General features: G+C 41.2%; 1 protein-coding gene and 1 non-coding gene across 2 annotated transcripts in view; one reads left to right on the top strand and one right to left on the bottom strand.

The window, feature by feature from the left end:
- Nucleotides 1-8,453, top strand: part of SLC39A12 (solute carrier family 39 member 12) — an 84,263-nt gene extending 75,810 nt beyond the window's left edge. Inside the window, exon 13 of the mRNA XM_077772451.1 lies at nt 7,887-8,453. Within this exon, the coding sequence (XP_077628577.1) occupies nt 7,887-8,015 (129 nt within the window). The 3' untranslated portion in view covers nt 8,016-8,453. The remainder of the gene's footprint in view (nt 1-7,886) is intronic.
- Nucleotides 8,454-11,961: 3,508 nt separating this feature from the next.
- TRNAQ-UUG (transfer RNA glutamine (anticodon UUG)) lies at nt 11,962-12,046 on the bottom strand. The gene has a single exon. It is a non-coding gene; the product is annotated as a tRNA-Gln (tRNA).
- Between the last annotated feature and the right edge of the window lie 6,929 nt (nt 12,047-18,975).

Here is an 18,975-nt window from a genome sequence, read left to right as displayed (position 1 = left end):
TTGTATAATTAGATAAATCCTATGTGGTTGTGGTGCATAGTTCTTTTGATATATTTTTGGATTCAATTTGCTAATATTTGTTTGAGAAGTTTTGCACCTCTGTTCATAAGTATATTGCTTTATAGTTTTCTTGCAATGTCTTTAGTTTGGGTATTAAGACATTGCTGTCCTCTTAGAATGAGTTAGGAAGTATTCCCTCTGCTTCTGTCTTCTGGAAAAGATTGTAGAGAATTGGTATGATTTCTTCCTTAAACATTTGGTTGAATTCACTGGTGAACTCATCTGGGTGTGGTACTTTTGTTTTGGAAGGTTCTTAATATTAATTCAATTTTTAAAATAGATATAGGTAGGGGCACCTGGGTGGCTTAGTCTGTTAAGCGTCCGACTTTCGCTTAGGTCATGATCTCGCGGTTCGTGGGTTCCAGCCCCGCGGTGGGCTCTGTGCTGACTGCCAGCTCAGAGCCTGGAGCCTGTTTCAGTCTGTGACTCCCTCTCTCTCTGACCCTCCCCTGTTCTTTGATTGGGTCTTGGTCATTGGGTGAGCCTGTGCTTTCAGATTGTGAACTTCTTGTCTCCTTCCCCCCTTAGGTGGAAGAAAATGGCTAGAGAGAGGTGCACTTGAGGATTTTCTTTCCCTAGGTAGGATAAACTCTGATAAAACACCAGCAGGTTAGGCTTTAATAAAATAGTTTCTCCTCAGGGAAATCCTTGTTAAGATCAGAACCCCTAGAGGATTTGAAAATGGTTCTTTATCTTCCTCCTGACTAAAGCACGAGGAGATTCCCCCCAATATTCACTGTGAGAATTTGGTAGAACTCTTGGCAGTAAAATCCACAAAAGTGTGAGGGGCCCTCTTAGACTCAGGGTGCCCGTAAACTCTTACACTAAGCCTGTAAGAGTTTGTCAATTACAGGTTTGGGGTTTTTGTTGTTGTTGTTGTTGTTTGTTTGTTTGTTTTTACCTCACGGCACTGGGTCCCACAAAAGTTTCTCCTTGTAGATTTCTGCTCAGGTAAATTGTGATTCTCTATATTCACTTGACTTTCTCTCCAATGTTTGGGTCAGCCATTTGCCCTTACTTTTCTGTCACATCTGAGAAGAGTTGTTGATTTTTCAGTTTGTTCATCTTTTTACCAAAAAAAAAAGCCAAATCTTGACTTTCACTAACAAATTTCCATCTTGTTCTCAGATGTGGGTCTTCTGCTAGGACACAATGAAGCTTATTTAAAAATGTGAGCTCCTGGGTGGCTCCGTTGGTTAAGCATCCAGCTCTTGATTTCAGCTCAGGTCATGATATGTTGGGCTCTGTGCTGATAGCATGGAGCCTGCTTAGGATTTTCTCTTTCTCCCTCTGTCTCTGCCCATCCTCTGCTCACACTCACCCACCGTCTCTCTCTCTCTCTCTCTCTCTCTCTCTCTCGAAATAAATAAACTTAAAAATTAAAAACAATAAAAATGTGACAATTAGAGCAACCCATGGAATATGTGCCCCTGGAGAGATTAAGTATTATTAGGACAGCCTGCAAAGTAAGTTTCTGAAGTTTTCTCTCTCATAATATTTCTTAGGAACGAGAGTGACTCCTTTAAGCAAATGTAAATGTATACTCCATGTGCAGAGTGAATGGGTTTTGGGGTACTTCTGAAAAGAAGATGGTGTAAGTCAGTTATCAAGGGAGCTTCGTGAATGGAGAATCAACTATTTCTCTTGAAAGTTAATAATGTCAAAAACTACACATTCCTGAGAGAGGAAAAGTATTTAAATTACAATTTTACTTTCATAATAGATATCACCAAATGTCTTCAATTATGTGACTGTTGTGGGGCGCCAACATGGCTCAGTCAGTTAAGCATCTGACTCTTGATTTGGGCTCAGGTCATGATCTCGTGGTTTGTGGGTTCGAGCCCATGTCGGGCTCTGTGCTGACAGGGCAAGCCTGCTTGGGATTCCTTTTCCCTCTCTCTCTGCTCCTCCCCTTCTTGTATTCTCAATCTCTCTCTCAAAATAAATAAATAAACTTTTTAAAAATAAGTGAGAGGCGCCTAAGTGGCTCCATTTGAGAAGCAGCTCAGGTCATGATCTTGCGGTTCATGAGTTTGATCCCCGCATCAGACTCTGTGCTGACAGCTCAGAGCCTGGAGCCTGCTTTGGAATCTGTGTCTCCCTCTCTCTCTCTCTGCCCCTCCCCTGCTCACACTCTGTCTCTGTCTCTCTCAAAAATGAATAAACATTAAAAAATTTTTTAAATGAGTGAATAGTGAATATTTATATTTAAATTGTAAATTTTTAATAATGAAAGGACTTTGATTTTTTGGTGTTTTTTTAGAAGCATTGGATGCTGAACTTTCTTTGTCAGTACCTACATTTATGATTCATACTGAAAGAAAATGTTGAAATATCTAGTGATAGATCTGTAATACCCACAGGAAGCCAGTTTCAGGTTATAGATAGAAATAGAGAAGTCCTTGCATGGCAAGAGTGTGAGCTTAGATATGTAAGGAGAGACAGAAAGTCTTAGTTCTAGAGAATGCTTTGTAGATCATCCTCCTTTGTGATAAATCCTCCCTAGTTTATAATTATTACAAAGCACATGACATTAGAATTTATCCACTTTCTTTCCTGATGTGTTCTAACATTCTCCGTGAGCATTCCTTTTAAAAAGTTAAGGCTATGAATACAGTTATGGGGATGGACTCAGGTATAAATCACATCCTTAATGTCACTTTCTAAAATGTTCAGAAATTTGAATTAGTGGTTTGGTCACCATACTTACATCTCAGTTAGTTAATAGAAATATAGGGATCGTTATCTGCAGATAGGTCAGTCACCATGTGGCCTTGGCACATTTCAGGGAATTGGTCTCCAGTGTCGAATTCAAATTTGGAAAAAAAAAGAAGAAGAAGAAGGCACGTTAAAGGGCTATCTGTTAGGTAAAGATTTTCTTTTTGAAAAAGAAAATCACAATTCCTTGACTGTCATATTTTGGCATCCACTGATTTGAGTTGGGGAATTTGCTAAACATGGAGGTAAAAAAGAAAGTTACTTTATACTTCCAGATTTCCAAGTTTCTGGCAGAAATCTAAGAAAAAAATATCTCTTAGCTCTATCTCTGAGCAAAAGTGATTTGCTAACATTTCTTCTCTTTTGTTTCTGACCTTTTATTTCATTGTTAACATACTCTATCCATCATTTCACCCCCTTTAGTCTTAGGATATAATCAGGATCTGTAAAATTGTTCAATAAAAGAATTTAATTGCCTGGAGGAAAAAGGGACTTTTCTCTTTTGAAATCCAGGGGAAAATGGGTAGCACTGAAACTCATGTCAGGAGTTTTTTAAAAAGAAAAAATAAAATATATACTCTTAAAAGTTAATTAATATAGATCTTTATTTTCTCCAAAATTTAGTGACTGAAATGATAAAAAAAAAAATGGGTAGATTCAAAGTGAGTGAAATGCTGTAATCAGACATGGTTGAGCTTTGGCATTTTACACTTGTGTCTTTTGGAAAGACTTTTTGTGAGACTCTCTGGTATTTTGGTGCGTATCCAAGAGATATTACAATTTATATATTCATCCATAATCATCCAAAAAAGAGCCAAGTATTTTCTCAAAAGCAAGCTTAGCTTGATTTTCTTACCAAAACCCACTTATGTGTGGACGTGAAAAGTTCAGCTAGACCATACAAATCAAGATGAGAATCTCCTTAAACTATTTTATTTTTATTTTTTTAATGTTTTATTTATCTTTGAGAGATAGAGACAGCATGAGCAGGGGAGGGTCAGAGAGAGAGGGAGACACAGAATCCGAAGACAGGCTTCAGGCTCCAAGCTAGCTGTCAGCACAGAGCCCAACGTAGGGCTTGAACCCATGAACTGCGAGATCATGACCTGAGCCGAAGTCGGACGCTTAACTGACTGAGCCACCCAGGCATCCCTCCTTAAACTTTTTTAAATGTTGATTTTCATTGTTTACCCATTTCTATAGGCTTACAAAATTAGTCTTAAAAAAATTTTTTTTGTAATGTTTATTTATTTTTGAGAGAGAGAGAGAGACAGAGCATGAACAGGGGAAGAGCAGAGAGAAAACAGGAGACACAGAATCTGAAGCAGGCTCCAGGCTCTGAGCTCCCAACACGGGCCTCAAACTCATGAACCATGATATCCTGACCTGAGCCAAAGTCAGGCATTTAACCACCTGAGCCACCCAGGCACCCCGGCTCTATAATACCTTGCCATCCATTTAGGCGTGCCTTCTAGCAGCTCCTGTTTCCCTTGAAGTCCTTCAGGATGCTCTGGCTGAAGGTCCCATGCAGCACTTACTTTCATTTACATCCATTTTATCATGCCCTTTCTTATATCCTGCACCCCAATTACTCCTCATAATCCTGCAAGAGCTACATTACTAACTCCTTTTGGTTATGAGGAAACAGTGGCTCAAGGAGGATAATGACCTACTGAAAGTCATATGGATATGACGTCAGAACTAGGACAAGAAGCCAGCTCACCTCATCACTTGAGTGGACAGAGGAGCGTAGGCTCTAACTCCATCATTCATCCTCCGTCTTGTTCCTGTTTGCCCCGTGAACTGTCCTTGGGGACGTATTGCAGGCCCCTTGGAGATTAATACACGTACCTTAGAAATGTCCACTCAGGCCAGGATGGCCTCCTATGAATCTGTTAGAGATAACATGGCCTTTTCCCTTTCTCATGCACAGGGGAATATTCTTCGGGAATATTCTCTGGATTTTCAAAATGTCATTTTAAGTTGCAAAACTTCCCAGAAGACATTGAGTTCATGTGCATGGTGGCTCCTGGAGCTGCAAAATACTCATGAAATTTTCTTGTGGGTAATGCCTTCTACATACTCAGAATAAAGGATTCCTGGTTTTCTTTCTGGGACTGGGGCCATTGACAGAACCTGGAAGCTCTTAGAAACACATTTAAACAATTCTATTGTGTGTTACACACTACAGTCAAACAGCAGGTCTACAAACTTGGGCTAATGAGAAAAACAATACATCAAATAATTGTTTTTAAAAATGGTGGTGTTTTTGGATTGCGTCATGACAAACTGTTTGAGATTTTGTGGGAAATCCCAGGACACTAATTTAATTTTTGTGTTTTGGTATCTAAAACGTTTTGGCGGGGCCTGGGTGGCTCAGTCGGTTAAGCGTCCGACTTCGGCTCAGGTCATGATCTCACAGTTCGTGGGTTCGAGCCCCGCGTCAGGCTCTGTGCTGACAGCCAACTCAGAGCCTGGAGTCTGCTTCAGATTCTGTGTCTCCCTCTCTCTCTGACCCTCCCCTGCTCACGCTGTCTCTCTCCCTCTCTCTCAGAAATAAATAAAACATTAAAAAAATAATTAAAAAAATAAAACATTTTGGCTATTAAATCTACCTAATCAAGACCTACTTCTTTCCAACCGAAGGTCTTGAGTAGATGTTTGAGGCAAAGATGGAAATTAGAAAATGAGCTTTCTAAACTGTAGGTTAAGACACTGGTGGTTTGAAAATTCATCTCAAGTTCTATTTTCACCACCATGCTTTATATCTGGTCTGAAGTAGTTTTCTCAACAATTCATTAAAAACAACATGATTGTCTAGTAAATTATTCACATTTTATGAACATTTGCCAAGAAAATCATTTTAGGAATGACTTCTACTTCATCAGAGATGAACAACGAAAAGGTGGCAGTAGATGAAGCAGGAAATAAGATGAGCTATTAATTCATTCACATCTCATAAATGAATATTAATTACCTTGCTTGAAAAAACAAGGAGGAGAGGGAACTATGCGATATCTTAGTGTATTTGGAAATAAGGCTAATCATGTTACGGAACCTGGTCTGGATCGCCTGGCAGAAGAACCAAGCAGCACTCAGAGATCTTGGAAGGCAGGAGGTTGATTTTATATCTGCGGGCTCAGAGGAGATCATTCTCCAGAGCCCTGAGTACCGAGCATAAGGAGAGGGGACAATCTATAGTCAGTTACTTCTACATTCCTCATTAGTAGTAATTTGGCGCATGACAAGCAGGGTGGGAAGAAGAACCTGGAAGGGGAGTCTTTGGTCAGGGACAGGAATTTCCCCATCAGTTCTGTCAACCATCTTATAACAGATTTTTCCCTATCAGTCAGAGTTGGAGCCTTTATGTTACCAAAGATGGAATAATTGTGTCTCCCAGATAGTCTAAAATATAAATTATTGAGACAGGAAGGCACTGGTGGCCTCTGTTGTCTGACCTTGGAGTAAACTCTTGGAAATTGCTTACAAACTATTGAGAATCAGACGTATGGGGTGACTCTGATGCATGTATCTCATTAATCCCTCAAGAGTACCATAAATTGCTGGCTCTTTGGGAATGTTCCATGGGTTTTCAAAATGTCATTTTAAGTTTAGAATAGATAATGAACAAAACAGTATTACTCTAAAGTAGTCTGGTTAACCTCATGTTTAACCATGGCAGAAAAACCCAAATAGGACGCATAATTTCTTTAAGGTCATCCACCTAGGTCAGCCTTTCTGGATGCTTCCTTGCCTTTTAGTCTACTGTTCCCCATCGGGGCATGAGACAGCAGGACACAATAATCCTAATCTTCATTCTGTCCATTTATGTAATTTTAAAAGGGAGAAATATCCATCTTAAGCATATCCAAATAGAACATCCAAGAGGCTCTTGTACAGGCCTTAAAATAACATGTCAATGTAGAAAAACAAAATGTATCAACCTGTTTTCTATTGCCGTAAATCTAAAACCCTTGCGTATTTTATATGTTTTATCATTTTCTTGCTGTAAATAACCCAGGAGCTTTCAACCAGGTGTGATTTTTACCCCTCAGGGAAATTTGACAACATCTGGAGACATTTTTGGTTGTCACCACTGGGATCAGAGGTGCAGCTGACATATGTCAGGTAGAAGCCAGGGATGCTGCTAAACGTCCTACAACCCCTGTACCAAGGAATTGTCCAACGCAAAATGTCAATAATTGCATGGTTGAGTTAAGTCTCCCCTCCATGCTGACCTAAGCCTGGTTTCTAATAGAAATGACTATGTCATACAAGAGATCTATGCTCACCTTCCCAGGGGGAGGGATTTGAAAGAATGTAAGACAAAAACACATCACGGGGATGAAAGATACAGCCTAGGGACTAGAGTCCACAGTATTAGGAGCATTGTAAGGTGACAGATGGAAGCTACTCTTGGGCCCAACATAGCGTAGGGTATACAGATGGTAAGTCCCTACGTCATACACTCAAAACTAACGTAACATTGTGTGTCAACTATACTTCAATTAAAAAAAAAGATATAAAAAGAAATAAAAAGGAATACCTCGTGGTGCTTCCCCCAGATGCTCACAGGAACATTTTGCTCTAAATGGTGTTAAAGCCATTTCGCAGACAAAACGGTTGTCACTTGTCTCTAGGAGAATAAAATGTAGCTTTAGGGCGTGATTCCTTTATTGTTCTAAAGGTCAGGAAGACCTTGGTGATGTCTTTGACAGGAAACAAATGTGCGCTTTTTACCAACCAGTAAGTTTAATGGCTTCATAAACCTAATAGAACAATCAAAACTAATACTTTTCATCCATTATCTACTTCACATTTAACACTTCATGAAAACAAAAATAAGAAGGATTGGGCTTGGTTTCAGTTGATAACTCTGTCATTTTAAGCCTTCTGGCAACACTAGGAATCTTCTAACTGTGATCAAATGACTTAATTTATCTTACGTTTTAAAATTTTGGTTGAGAGTAGGTATTAAGCATTTTGTAACTGTTTCGGGAATTTGAGAGGTTATAAAGTTCTGAATAACAGTCTCATGTTTTCCCACCAAACTTTTCCCAGCAGTGAATATATCTGGATCTTATTCTGGTGTTTTATTCTTTTTTTAGCTTCCTGAAATGACTCATGTTCAAACACAGCGACCCTGGTTGATGTTTCTCCTGCAGAACTTTGGATTGACCCTAGGCTGGCTTTCCCTCTTTCTGCTGGCTATATATGAACAAAATATTAAAATATAAGTTAAGAGTCTCACACTTCTTCAAAAATGAGTATCTATGGCCTCATGTTGTCTCTTTTGTCATACTCTATAGTGATTGTAAATTAAGTATTTTTTACCTTAGGGGAGCTGTGTATCTTTTAGTTCATTAACTTATTAATTTTATGATGCACTTTTGTTCTAGGATGCAAATATCTGGTTGTCCTCAATTGAAATTCTGGTTTTAGCTCCCAGCGCCATGATGGAACTCCTACCTTTCCAAGTAATTAGTAAATTCTAAATTAATTCTGGTAAACTTTCACATGACATTGTTTTGCTAGTAAAGAATAGCAAATAGTTTGTGGTATTTGAAGTGGACAGAGGCCTGTGGGGATACAATCGGTTGCAGCTTCTTCGATGTCAATAGTATTTTTCTGCTTTGTAAGATGAGAAACCATAAGGAAACTAAATGACAGACAAATGGAATAAAGTCTAGTGTTAATGTGGTGATTTGTATTTCCTTCCGAATCAACTATTGCAAAACCCATATAGTATATAGTTCACCTATTACTCATTGGCTCATAAACGCTTTCAAATCAGCAGACTCAGGAAGCCTAGAAGATAATACATGAACATTCTATCTAATCACCAAATGAAACCTGTNGAGAAGGAGATACAGAATCTGAAGCAGGCTCCAGGCTCTCAGCTGTCAGCACAGAGCCCAATGCGGCACTCAAACCCTCCCATCGCAAGATCATGACATGAGCCAAAGTCGGACGCCCAACCCACTGAGCCACCCAGGGGCCCCTAAACTGTCCCAGTTTTTTTTTTTTTAATATTTTTATTTATTTCTAGGAGAGAGAGAGAGAGAGAGAGAGAGAGAGAGTGAGCAGGGGAGGGCCAGAGAGAGAGGGAGATACAGACTGAAATAGGCTCCAGGCTCTGAGCTGGCAGTCAGCACAGAGCCCGACACGGGGCTCGAACCCACGAACCGCGAGGTCATGACCTAAGCGAAAGTCGGACACCCAACCGACTAAGCCACCCAGGCGCCCCGTTAACTGTCCCAGTTTTAACAGAGTGTGCTTATGGATATGATATTACTGACAATGGGATGTAGTTTATATTTTTTGGAGGAAATCCTAACATTATTCCAGTAGGTAAGTTCATGAAATGTGCAAACAACATTACTGATAACCTAGCAAATTTATTAAAATAGAAAATAACCCCGGCTTTAGTTATTTTTCTTGGAAAATAGAGGCCTAATATTTTTCTTATTTGTTTAATGATATATCTTGACAAGAGCCCCTTTCACTGCCAAAGTGACTCATGCAATCAAATACACCTCTCCTGCCTTTCTTACCAGTAAATAGATACTCTGCCTTGTCCCACCCAAACACAGTCTCTTTCAGCCACCTTTATTTGATTTCAGAGTGAGAAGGGTTTCTTCTTCGGTCGTCTCTAGAGCTTGATTTCAGGGGGGCCTCTGTTAAAGTACAGCAGTTCACGAGTGGTGGCATACAGGATTGATGAGGGAGCATACGGCACACTGACGAGTGCAAACATTTCCCCCTCCCCCTGGCCAAATGGGATGTGTGTGATATTCCTCGGCACTCCTGGCGGCCCGAGAACAAAAGAAAGGGGGCAACAAATGGTTAACTGATGGAGATCCTAGTCTCGCAGGGCCCGGAGTCTCCATCGCCCTCCAAAGCGATGTGGGAAACAAAGGCAGAAGGAAATGGCAGATAGAACTCAATTTCCTTCTAACCTGTAGCCCATTGACAAATACTTGAGGCTGGCAGGTAAAACGTTTCTCCAGGAACTACCTACTGTCTTAATGTTCATGCTTTTCTGTAGGGAAAAACAACCCTAGCTTGACAAGAACTAGGCCTCCAATATCCTCTGAGTCTTTAGCATATGAAAATCTCACTGGAAACTTCCCCCGGACTTTATCTCCCGCAACTCCATAGTATATAACCAGTATCTCTTCATGGTCCTGGGGCAGCTCTTCTGCCCACGGCTCCTATCCCTGTGCTTTAATAAAATCACCTTTGAGCACCAAAGGCGTCTTCAAGAATTCTTTCTTGGTCATTGGCTCCAGACCCTGTGAACCCCATATCACCCCCCCAAAAAAAACCTCATCGGCATCAACTAGAGGATTTATTAAAACACAGAATATCGTCTCCATCCTGAGAGTTTCTGATTCGGTAAGCCTGGGGAGGGTTTGAGACTTTGATTTTGAACAACTTCCAGGTGATCCTGATGTTGCTGGGTGAGGCACCCCGGCCACACTTGGCTTCGAGAAAGGGCAAGCGCACAACTCTCGCCCGAGGGCTGTGTGATTCTCATCAAGTTGATTAACGTTCTGTGAAGCCTCATACTAGACCTAGCTTGAGACTCCTTTCCCTTTGCCTCCTTGCCCTGGAGCCTCGGGTCAGTTCTGGGAGTTACGGATGAGGATTCCACAGACAGGCCCTGTGTTCCTCTTCGCCTTAAAGGTAAGCAGATGTGTTACATAGTTTGGCCCTTCTTTTGTTAAAAAATACAGCAATTTGTAGCTGAACAAAAACACTTTTGGACAGGTCACCACGGCGTGGAGGTTGGGTACCAGAAGCACCTGGCAGCCTCTGCATTTTGATTTCTGTGACCAAGTTCGGATTTTGATGGTAAGCCTTAATTTATGCCAGTTTAATTAGAAAAATTCTGATGGATGTTTTATTCCAAGTTCAAGTCTAGAGCAGCGCGGGGTGAGCTAAATTACAATGTTTGGGGTGAGCTGCTCACAACATAACCTTCAAGTGAGAGTGAATTTAATTTGACCTCTGGGATGAGGTTGTGGGTGCGGCGCAGAGCGGCTGGAAGGGAGCCAGGTGCTGGAGTGATTAGAAGGACATTCTCAGCATTTTGCAGGCCTGTGACTAGTGTTCTGATTGTAAGCAGAGTCGTGGCCATTGGAGGCCATTTGTAGGATGTCACCCTAAGAATACTGTGGTCATGACTTCTGAGGGACCCCTTTCTAGGCTCGCTGATCCTTCCTTCCGCTACCTTAGCTGGCTCTTTCCTAGTCTCCTGAGCAACTCAGTAGCCTGAGATGGACCTCCAGCCACAAGCAATCTCAGAATTGCTAGCAATTCTCTTTTCCTCACCATGGAGCGGCAATGATTAAAATATTAGGACAACTCTTTGCCTTCTAAATATGGACAGAGTCTCAATGTCGGATGGCTGAACCTCATCATCCCGTTATCTAAATTCATGTGTTGCTCATTGAAATTTGGGGTAAATAGTGTTTTCCTTGAAGCCAGATTTCTCAATAACGGTAGAGTATTTCTGTTTACGAGGACTAAATTTAGGCTTCCACTGTATTTCCACTTGGTGATTGATTTGTTTTTTAGTCGCTGAGCTGGAATTGGTCCAAGAGAAAAATAAGAGCGCCAATCACACAGAGATCTTATTTGAATATCCATCACCCACTGGCAACCATCTTTATGGAAGATGTCACCTTGTCGCTGGGGTGGCAAGGGCTGGGCCTGGGAAGATGGTTCCAGTACCACGTGCTTCAGGGCGATGTGTGTGCTCATACATTATGGCCAGTACCACTCCCCAAAGAACCCAGACTTTGGCACTGAGACTGTGCCTCTTTCTCTCAGACACACCTTTCAGGACACCGCACATTTATACTTCTTGTCTCCTTCAAAGGTGAGGGGAAGGTTCTATGATGAGGCTGCTAATCTCTAGGGTAGACTGGATTAATCACATTGGGGTTTCTGTGTGATCATTAAAAATTCAGGCTTTTATTAAACTGGAAACTTGGTTCAAATACCAGTGCTGCCACTTAATAGTCTTGCAATTTTTTTCTTTTTCTTTTTTTTTTTAATATTTTATTTATTTCTGAGAGAGAGAGAGAGAGACAGCATGAGCAGGGGAGGGGCAGAGAGAGAGGGAGACACAGAATCTGAAACAGGCTCCAGGCTCTGAGCTAGCAGTCAGCACAGAGCCCGACGCGGGGCTCGAACCCACGAACCGTGAGATCACGACCTGAGCCAAAGTCGGACGCTCAACCGACTGAGCCACCCAGGCGCCCCAATAGTCTTGCAACTTTTTAAACGACTATTTCTTCTCCTGTAGATTAAGGTTAAAAATAGAACCTAACTCCTAGGATTGTGGTGAGGTCCCTGTGAGATTCTTCCTGCTCAGAAAGCATGTCGCTCAGTGCCTGCAAAATAGGAATGGCTCCGTAAAGATGAGTTTGTCCTCGGTACCCCCTTTGTCATCAGTTTCGGGGCTTACCTGTCAGGGCTGTACTTTGGGTCAAGGAAATGTCTTGGTGGAAAATGGAGATCAAGGCTTTGTATATAATGTGTGTAATCCTCAGTGACGCCTCCACGCCAGCCCCCACCAGTCCTTCAAAGCTGCCTTTCACCTTTACTCTGGAGCCAGAGAGATGGGGGACCCCTCTGGTTGACCCTACCCTGTCCATCTCCCTGGAAAGCCTTCAACCATCATGACTGCATTCACTGTGAGCCCCTCTCTCTTGCTCTTTCTCTCTCATAAAAAATGAAAACCTATTATGTTCTACTCCACTCACACTTCTAAGTATGTAGAAGTTCAGTAATGGAGCCTGATGGAGAGAAACCAGTCTGAGGCCGTGGCCGTTGTTACAACTTGATTTCAACTCCGCAGGAGAGGCAAAAAACAGGTCAACCAGTTGCCCCTGTTACCCTGTACCTGCTGGGGCAATGAAACCAGCTCTGGAAAGAGTCCAGCCTCACCAGGGCAAGGGGAACATCTGTCTGCTGGAGACCTGGCTTGTCTAAACAGCCAGGTGCCCTCTGGCTGGCAGCATGCACAGCCCATGCTGGACCCTGGCGGGCACCATGGACAGGGGCGCTCCATCTCACCCAGGCACGGCACCTACCCCTAGTGCTATAGCTCCCCTGGGTGTGGAGGGGTGAGCCCACACTGATGATGCTGACACTTTTACTTACATAGGCAGCTCTTAAAGCCCAACTGAGATTGTAGGGAGCTTGAGAAGCTAACGAGACTTTGCCAAATACAAAGCGATCTTACCCCACGCCCATTGCTTCTTTGAAGGGCCTACCCATGAAATGTGTTTGCTCAACCTGACTGTACCAACCCTGCACTGCCACAATGTCCAAATCTCCATGGCAGATATTTGTCATGTGAGCACTCCCCCTGCACATTCTTTGATGCCCCACCCCCAATACACACATCCCCCTTAACCGGCTTTGCAAAGCCTCTTGGTTCTCAGAATCTTTTCTTTCATCATATGACTAACTCCCTCTGCCTCCCTAATCATACTGAACAACATAAAAAGATCTTCTCAGGGCATCTGGTTTGGCTCCGTCCATTGAGCATCCAACTCTTGATCTCATGGTTTTGTGAGTTTGAGCTCTACACTCTCGCACCCTCTCTCCCTGTCCCTCCCCTACTTGCGCTGTCTTTGCCTCTCGTAAAATAAATAAACTTAAGAAAAATAATTTGAAAAAACAATCTTCCTCCTCCCCTGCCAACAGAGGGATGCTTTGCTCCGCTGTAACCCACCTGGGTTCCCACTGATTCCCAACTGTACCCTTGGCTTCCCTCAACATTTTGGCAAGTATCTAGGACTTCTGTTTTCTAGGTGAGGCTGTCTCATGGTCTCAGTAATTCCCTTAGATAACAAGATACAGGGGGGAGGGGGGGATGGGCATAGAGGAGGACACTTATGGGGATGAGCACTGAGTGTTGTGTGGAAACTAATTTGACAATAAACTATTTGTAAAAAAAAAAAAAAAGAAAGAATTTGTGGGCGGTGTTTTTAAACTGCCTCATTACTGAAGTATCNGACATTTACTTAAAATCTGATTTTATGGTAGTGTCACAATAGCAAACATTTTCATAGCACTTGCTGTGGGCCAGACGCTATTAAAAGCTCTTTAGGAGAGTCACTTAGTTCTCTTAAGAACCCTGAGACTGTAGGCCTAATACAATTTTCGTGCCCCCTTTTACAGATGAAGAAACTGAGGCCCAGAGCTAAGGCAGGCTGGCTCCAGTATCTTTGATTTTAATCCCTGTATTATACCGTCCCTGTAGATGGGAAATTGAAGTTTGGAGAGTCTGAATGATCACCTGAACTCTCATCTCTGTGAACGTGTTGACCTAGGACTTAATTTAGGTCTCTGACAATAGTCCAGCCATCTTAAATGTCTCCATAAATAAACATTAAAAATTTTTTTAAAAAAGTTAAATATCTCTAGTCACTCCTGGCCCTGCCCAATCACATCTGTAAGATCCTTTGAGGTTGCTTTTACTACCCAAGTTTTGTTTGTTTCTCCCCATGAAGATTTGGAGTCTAAGCAGCAAGTTTTTTTTTAATTGAGATATAGCTGAATACAACAACATTATATTTCAGATGTACAACATAATGACTCGATATTTGTATGTATTGTGAAATGTTTACCACTGTAAGTCTAGTTAACATCTGTCACCACACACAGTGACAAATTTCTTTTCTTGGGATGAGAACTTTTAAGATCTATTCTCAGCAACTTTCAAATACACAACACAGTATTTAAAAAATTTTTTAATGTTTTTATTTTTGAGAGAGAGAGAGAGAGAGAGAGAGACACGGGCATGAGTGGGGGAGGGGCAGAGAGCGAGGGAGACACAGAATCTGAAGCAGGCTCTGAGCTGTTAGTACAGAGCCCGGCGTGGGGGTGGAACTCAAGAACCGCGAGATCATGGGGCGCCTGGGTGGCTTAGTCGGTTAAGCGTCCGACTTTCGCTTAGGTCATGATCTCGCGGTTCGTGGGTTCGAGCCCCGCGTCGGGCTCTGTGCTGACTGCCGGCTCAGAGCCTGGAGCCTGTTTCAGTCTGTGACTCCCTCTCTCTCTGACCCTCCCCTGCTCATGCTGTCTCTCTCTCTCTCCTAGAAATAAATAAAACATTAAAAAAAAAAAAAAAAAAAGAACCGCGAGATCATGACCTGAGTGAGCTGAAGTCAGACAGTTAACCGACTGTGCCCCTCAGACACGTCTACACAACACAGTATTATTGACTGTTATCACCATGCCATGCGTTACATCCCATGCTTTTTTATTTTATAACCAGCACTTTGAACCCTTTGACTGCCTTCCTGCGTTTCTCCCACCTGCCCATCCCCTGCGGCTGGCAACCACCAATCTGTTCTCTGAGTCTATATGTTTGATTTGGGGTTGGTTTGTTTGTTTTTTAAGATTCCTGTTATCAGTGAGATCATACAGTATTTATCTTTCTCCATCTGACTTATTTCACTTAGCTTAATGTCCTAAAGATCCATCCATGTTGTCACAAGTGGCAGGATTTCCTGTTTATGGCTGTAAAATATTCCATATATATATGTGTGTATACACATATATATACACACACACACATATATATATAGGAGGTGAGGTATATATATTACCACATACATGTAAAAGTGTGTCTCAATTTTTCTTTTTTTCTTTTTATATTTTTTTCATAGGTTATTGTCAAGNCCACCCCCATCAGCCCTCAGTTTGTTCTCGGCATTCAAGAGTCTCTCATGGTTTGCCTCCCTCCCTCTCCCCAACTGTTTTTTTCCCCTTCTCCTCCCCCATGGTCCTCCCTTAAGTTTCTCCTGTTCCACTTATAAGTGAAAACATGCGGTATCTGTCTTTCTTTGCCTGTCAAATTTTCCTCATCCATCCATCCACTGATGGACGCCTAGTTTCCATATCTCAGCTATTGTAAATAATGCGACGACAAAAATCGGGGTGGAGCTATCTTTCTGAGTTAGTGTTTTATTTCCTTCAGATAAATCTCCAAAAGTGAGACTGCTGCCTCATAATAGTTCTACTTTTAACTTTTTTGAACTTCCACGCTCTTTTCCATAGTGACAACACCAATTTGCACCCCTACCAACAGTGCACGAGGGTTCCTTTTTCTCCACACCCTCACCAGCCCTTGTTATTTCTTGTCTCTTTGATACCAGCCATTCTAACACAGATGATAGCTCGTTGTAGTTTTGGTTTGTGCTTCCTTGACTGTAAATGATGCTGAGCACCTTTTCATATACGTATTGGCCATTTGGATGTCTTATTTGGAAAAATGTCTCTTTAGGTCTTCTGCCTATTATCAAATTGGATATCTTTGGTTTTGTTTGTTTGTTTTGCCATTGAGTTGTGTCAAGTCTTAATATATTTTGGGTATTAAATCAGATACCTGCTTTACAAGTATTTTCTCCCATTTGGTAGGCTCCTGTTTCATTTTGCTAAGGGTTTCCTTCACTGTCCAGACCTTCATAGTTTTATATAGTCCCACTCATTGATTTTTGCTATTTTCATCTGTGCTTTGGGTATCATATCTAAAAGGTCATCACCGAGATTGGTGTCAAGGAGCTTACCATGTATGTTTTCTTCTAAGAGTTTTATGATTTCAGGTCTTATGCTCAAGTCTTTAATCCATTTCAGGTTAATTTCTATGTATGGTATAACACAGTGGTCTGGGTGTCTGCAAGTATTTTCTCCCATTCCATAGATTGCGTTTTAGTTTTGTTGACTGTTTCTTTCACTGTGCCAAAGCTTTTTATCTTGATGAAGTCCCAATAGTTCATTTTTGCTTTTGTTTCCCTTGCCTCTCGAGACGTTTCTAGTAAAGAGTTGCTATGGCCAGGGTCAGAGAGGTTGCCACCTGTGTTCTCCTCTAGGATTTTGATTGTTTCGTCTCATTTTTAGATCTACCAGTACTCTACTGGCTTTGTATGACTCTGGCTTTGTATTGTAGTTTGAAGTCAAGTAGCATGATGCCTCAAGCTTTATTCTTCCTCAGTATGACTTTGGCTATTTGGGGGTCTTTGTGGTTTCATACAAATTTTAGCATTATTTGTTCCATTTCTGTGAAAATTGGAATTTTCATGGGTAAATCACTGAATCTGTAGATTGCTTTCAGTAACATGGACATTTTAATAATTTTAATTCTTTCAATCATGAGCATGGGATATCTTTCTACTTATTTGTGTCTTCAGTTTCTTTCGTCAATGTCTTATATGTTTCAGTGTACAGGACTTTCACTTCCTTACTTACAATTTCACTTCCTTACTTACCAATTCTTATATATTGTGCTACTGTATAATTCCCTATTTAATCTGCTAATATTTGCTTTCTACATTTATGTGCTGCTATGTTGTATGCCTAAGTATTTACAAATGTTATATCCTCTTGTTGGACTGGCCCCTTTTTCATTATAAAATGACTTTCTTTGTCTTTTGTCACAGTCTTTGTCTTAAAGTCTGTGTTATCTGTTCTAAGTATAGCTACCTCAGTTTTCTTTTGTTTTCCATCTGCATGGAATCTCTTCTTCCATCACTTCACTTTCAGTCTGTGTGTGTCCTTCCTTCTAAAGTGAGTCTCTTGTAGGCAATACATAAATAGGAATTGTTTTTGCTCATTCAGCCATCCTGTGTCTTTTGATTGGAACATTTAGTCCATTTACATTTAGAATAATTATTGGGGTAGCTGGGTATCTCAGTTGGTTAAGCGTCCAACTCGTGGTTTCAGCTCAGGTCATAATATCACAGTTCATGAATTTGAACCCCACAAGTTTGAGCTTGGAATTCTCTCTCTGTTTCTCTCCTTCTCTGTCTGCCCCTCCCACACTTGCTCTTCAAAATAAATAAATAAATAAAATAGTAAAAATGAAATAAAATAATTATTGATAAGTACGTGCTTATTTCCATTTTGTTAATTTTTTCTGGCTGTTTTGTAATTCCTTTTTTCTTTCTTCTCTTGCTCTCTTTATTTGTGACCTGATGATTTTCTATAGGGGTCTTAGATTCCTTTTTCTTTCTCCTTTTTTGTATCTACTATAGGTTTTTACTTTCTGTTACTATGAGGCTTTCATTTAAAAAAAAAACCTTACATTTAAAATGATCTATTTTATGTTGCTAATAAGTGTGAATGTATTAAACCTCTACATTCTTACATCCCTTCCCTCATTTTATTTTTTTTAAATTTTGATTTTTTCTTTTGCATGCTTTGATTGGGTTAGTTCCATTATTCGGCATGTTGAGTTCCCTGATCCTTTCTTCTCTTTCACCTAATATGCTGTTGAAACATCATTGCATTTTTTCAGTTCAATTATTATATTCTTCAGGCCTGTGACTTCTATTTGCTACTTTCTCATAGATATTGTTTTTATATCTTTGTTGAAATTCTCAGTTTGTTCATCTAGTCTTCTTCAGAGCTCAGTGAGCATCTTTATAGCCATCATTTGCACTCTTTTTTCGGGTAAATCACTCATCTCTGTTTCATTCAGGCCTTCTTCTGAGGTTTCATTTCATTCTTTCGCTTGGAACACATTCCTCTCTTTCTTCATTTTCCCTTGACTCACTATGCTGGTGTCTGTGTATTAGCTGAAACAGTCATCTCTCCCAGTCTCGAAGGAGTGTACTTGTGCAAGAGATGAAATAGATTCTTCAACCCTGTCATAGCTCTTGGTTGTTCCTCACACTTTTGTGATTGTCCAAGCAGCCCTCTTTATGCTTCAGTGACTTCTAGTAGTTGAGGCTGTGCCAACATCTGTCACTGTCCCACAGGGGAGGATGTCAATCATCACCTAGACTGAAGCTGATTAAAAGCCAGATCTTCAGGTAGTAACTTGTAAAAAGTGCAAGTTTACCTCTTTCAAAGGGATACTGGAAGGCAGGTGTTTCTGCTCCCTCAGGACTGAGCCATTTGGTTTTTTGCCATCATCCCATTGGACCTTGAACACAAGCAACACTGGCCATCACAGTTAGGCTATCAAAGGGTCCATCCTCTGGGTCGTAGACCCAAAAGCTCGGCTGCCGGATGTAAAACCTGGAGCTCTGGATGTGTACCCAAGCTCCCCTCTGGGGTCTCCCAGTGCTCTGGAACACAGCAGGGGGAGAACACAAAGATGGTGCCCACCATCCAAGGTCTCTGAAGAAAATTACCGTCAACTCTTATATGTGTGTTAAATTAGACACC

The sequence above is a fragment of the Crocuta crocuta genome, unplaced genomic scaffold (assembly GCF_008692635.1).
Source record: "Crocuta crocuta isolate KB4526 unplaced genomic scaffold, BGI_CrCroc_1.0 scaffold96, whole genome shotgun sequence".
NCBI classification, from domain to species: domain Eukaryota; kingdom Metazoa; phylum Chordata; class Mammalia; order Carnivora; family Hyaenidae; genus Crocuta; species Crocuta crocuta.
The sequence above is the reverse complement of the archived record's forward strand: the minus strand, read 5'-3'. Positions and strand labels throughout refer to the sequence as shown.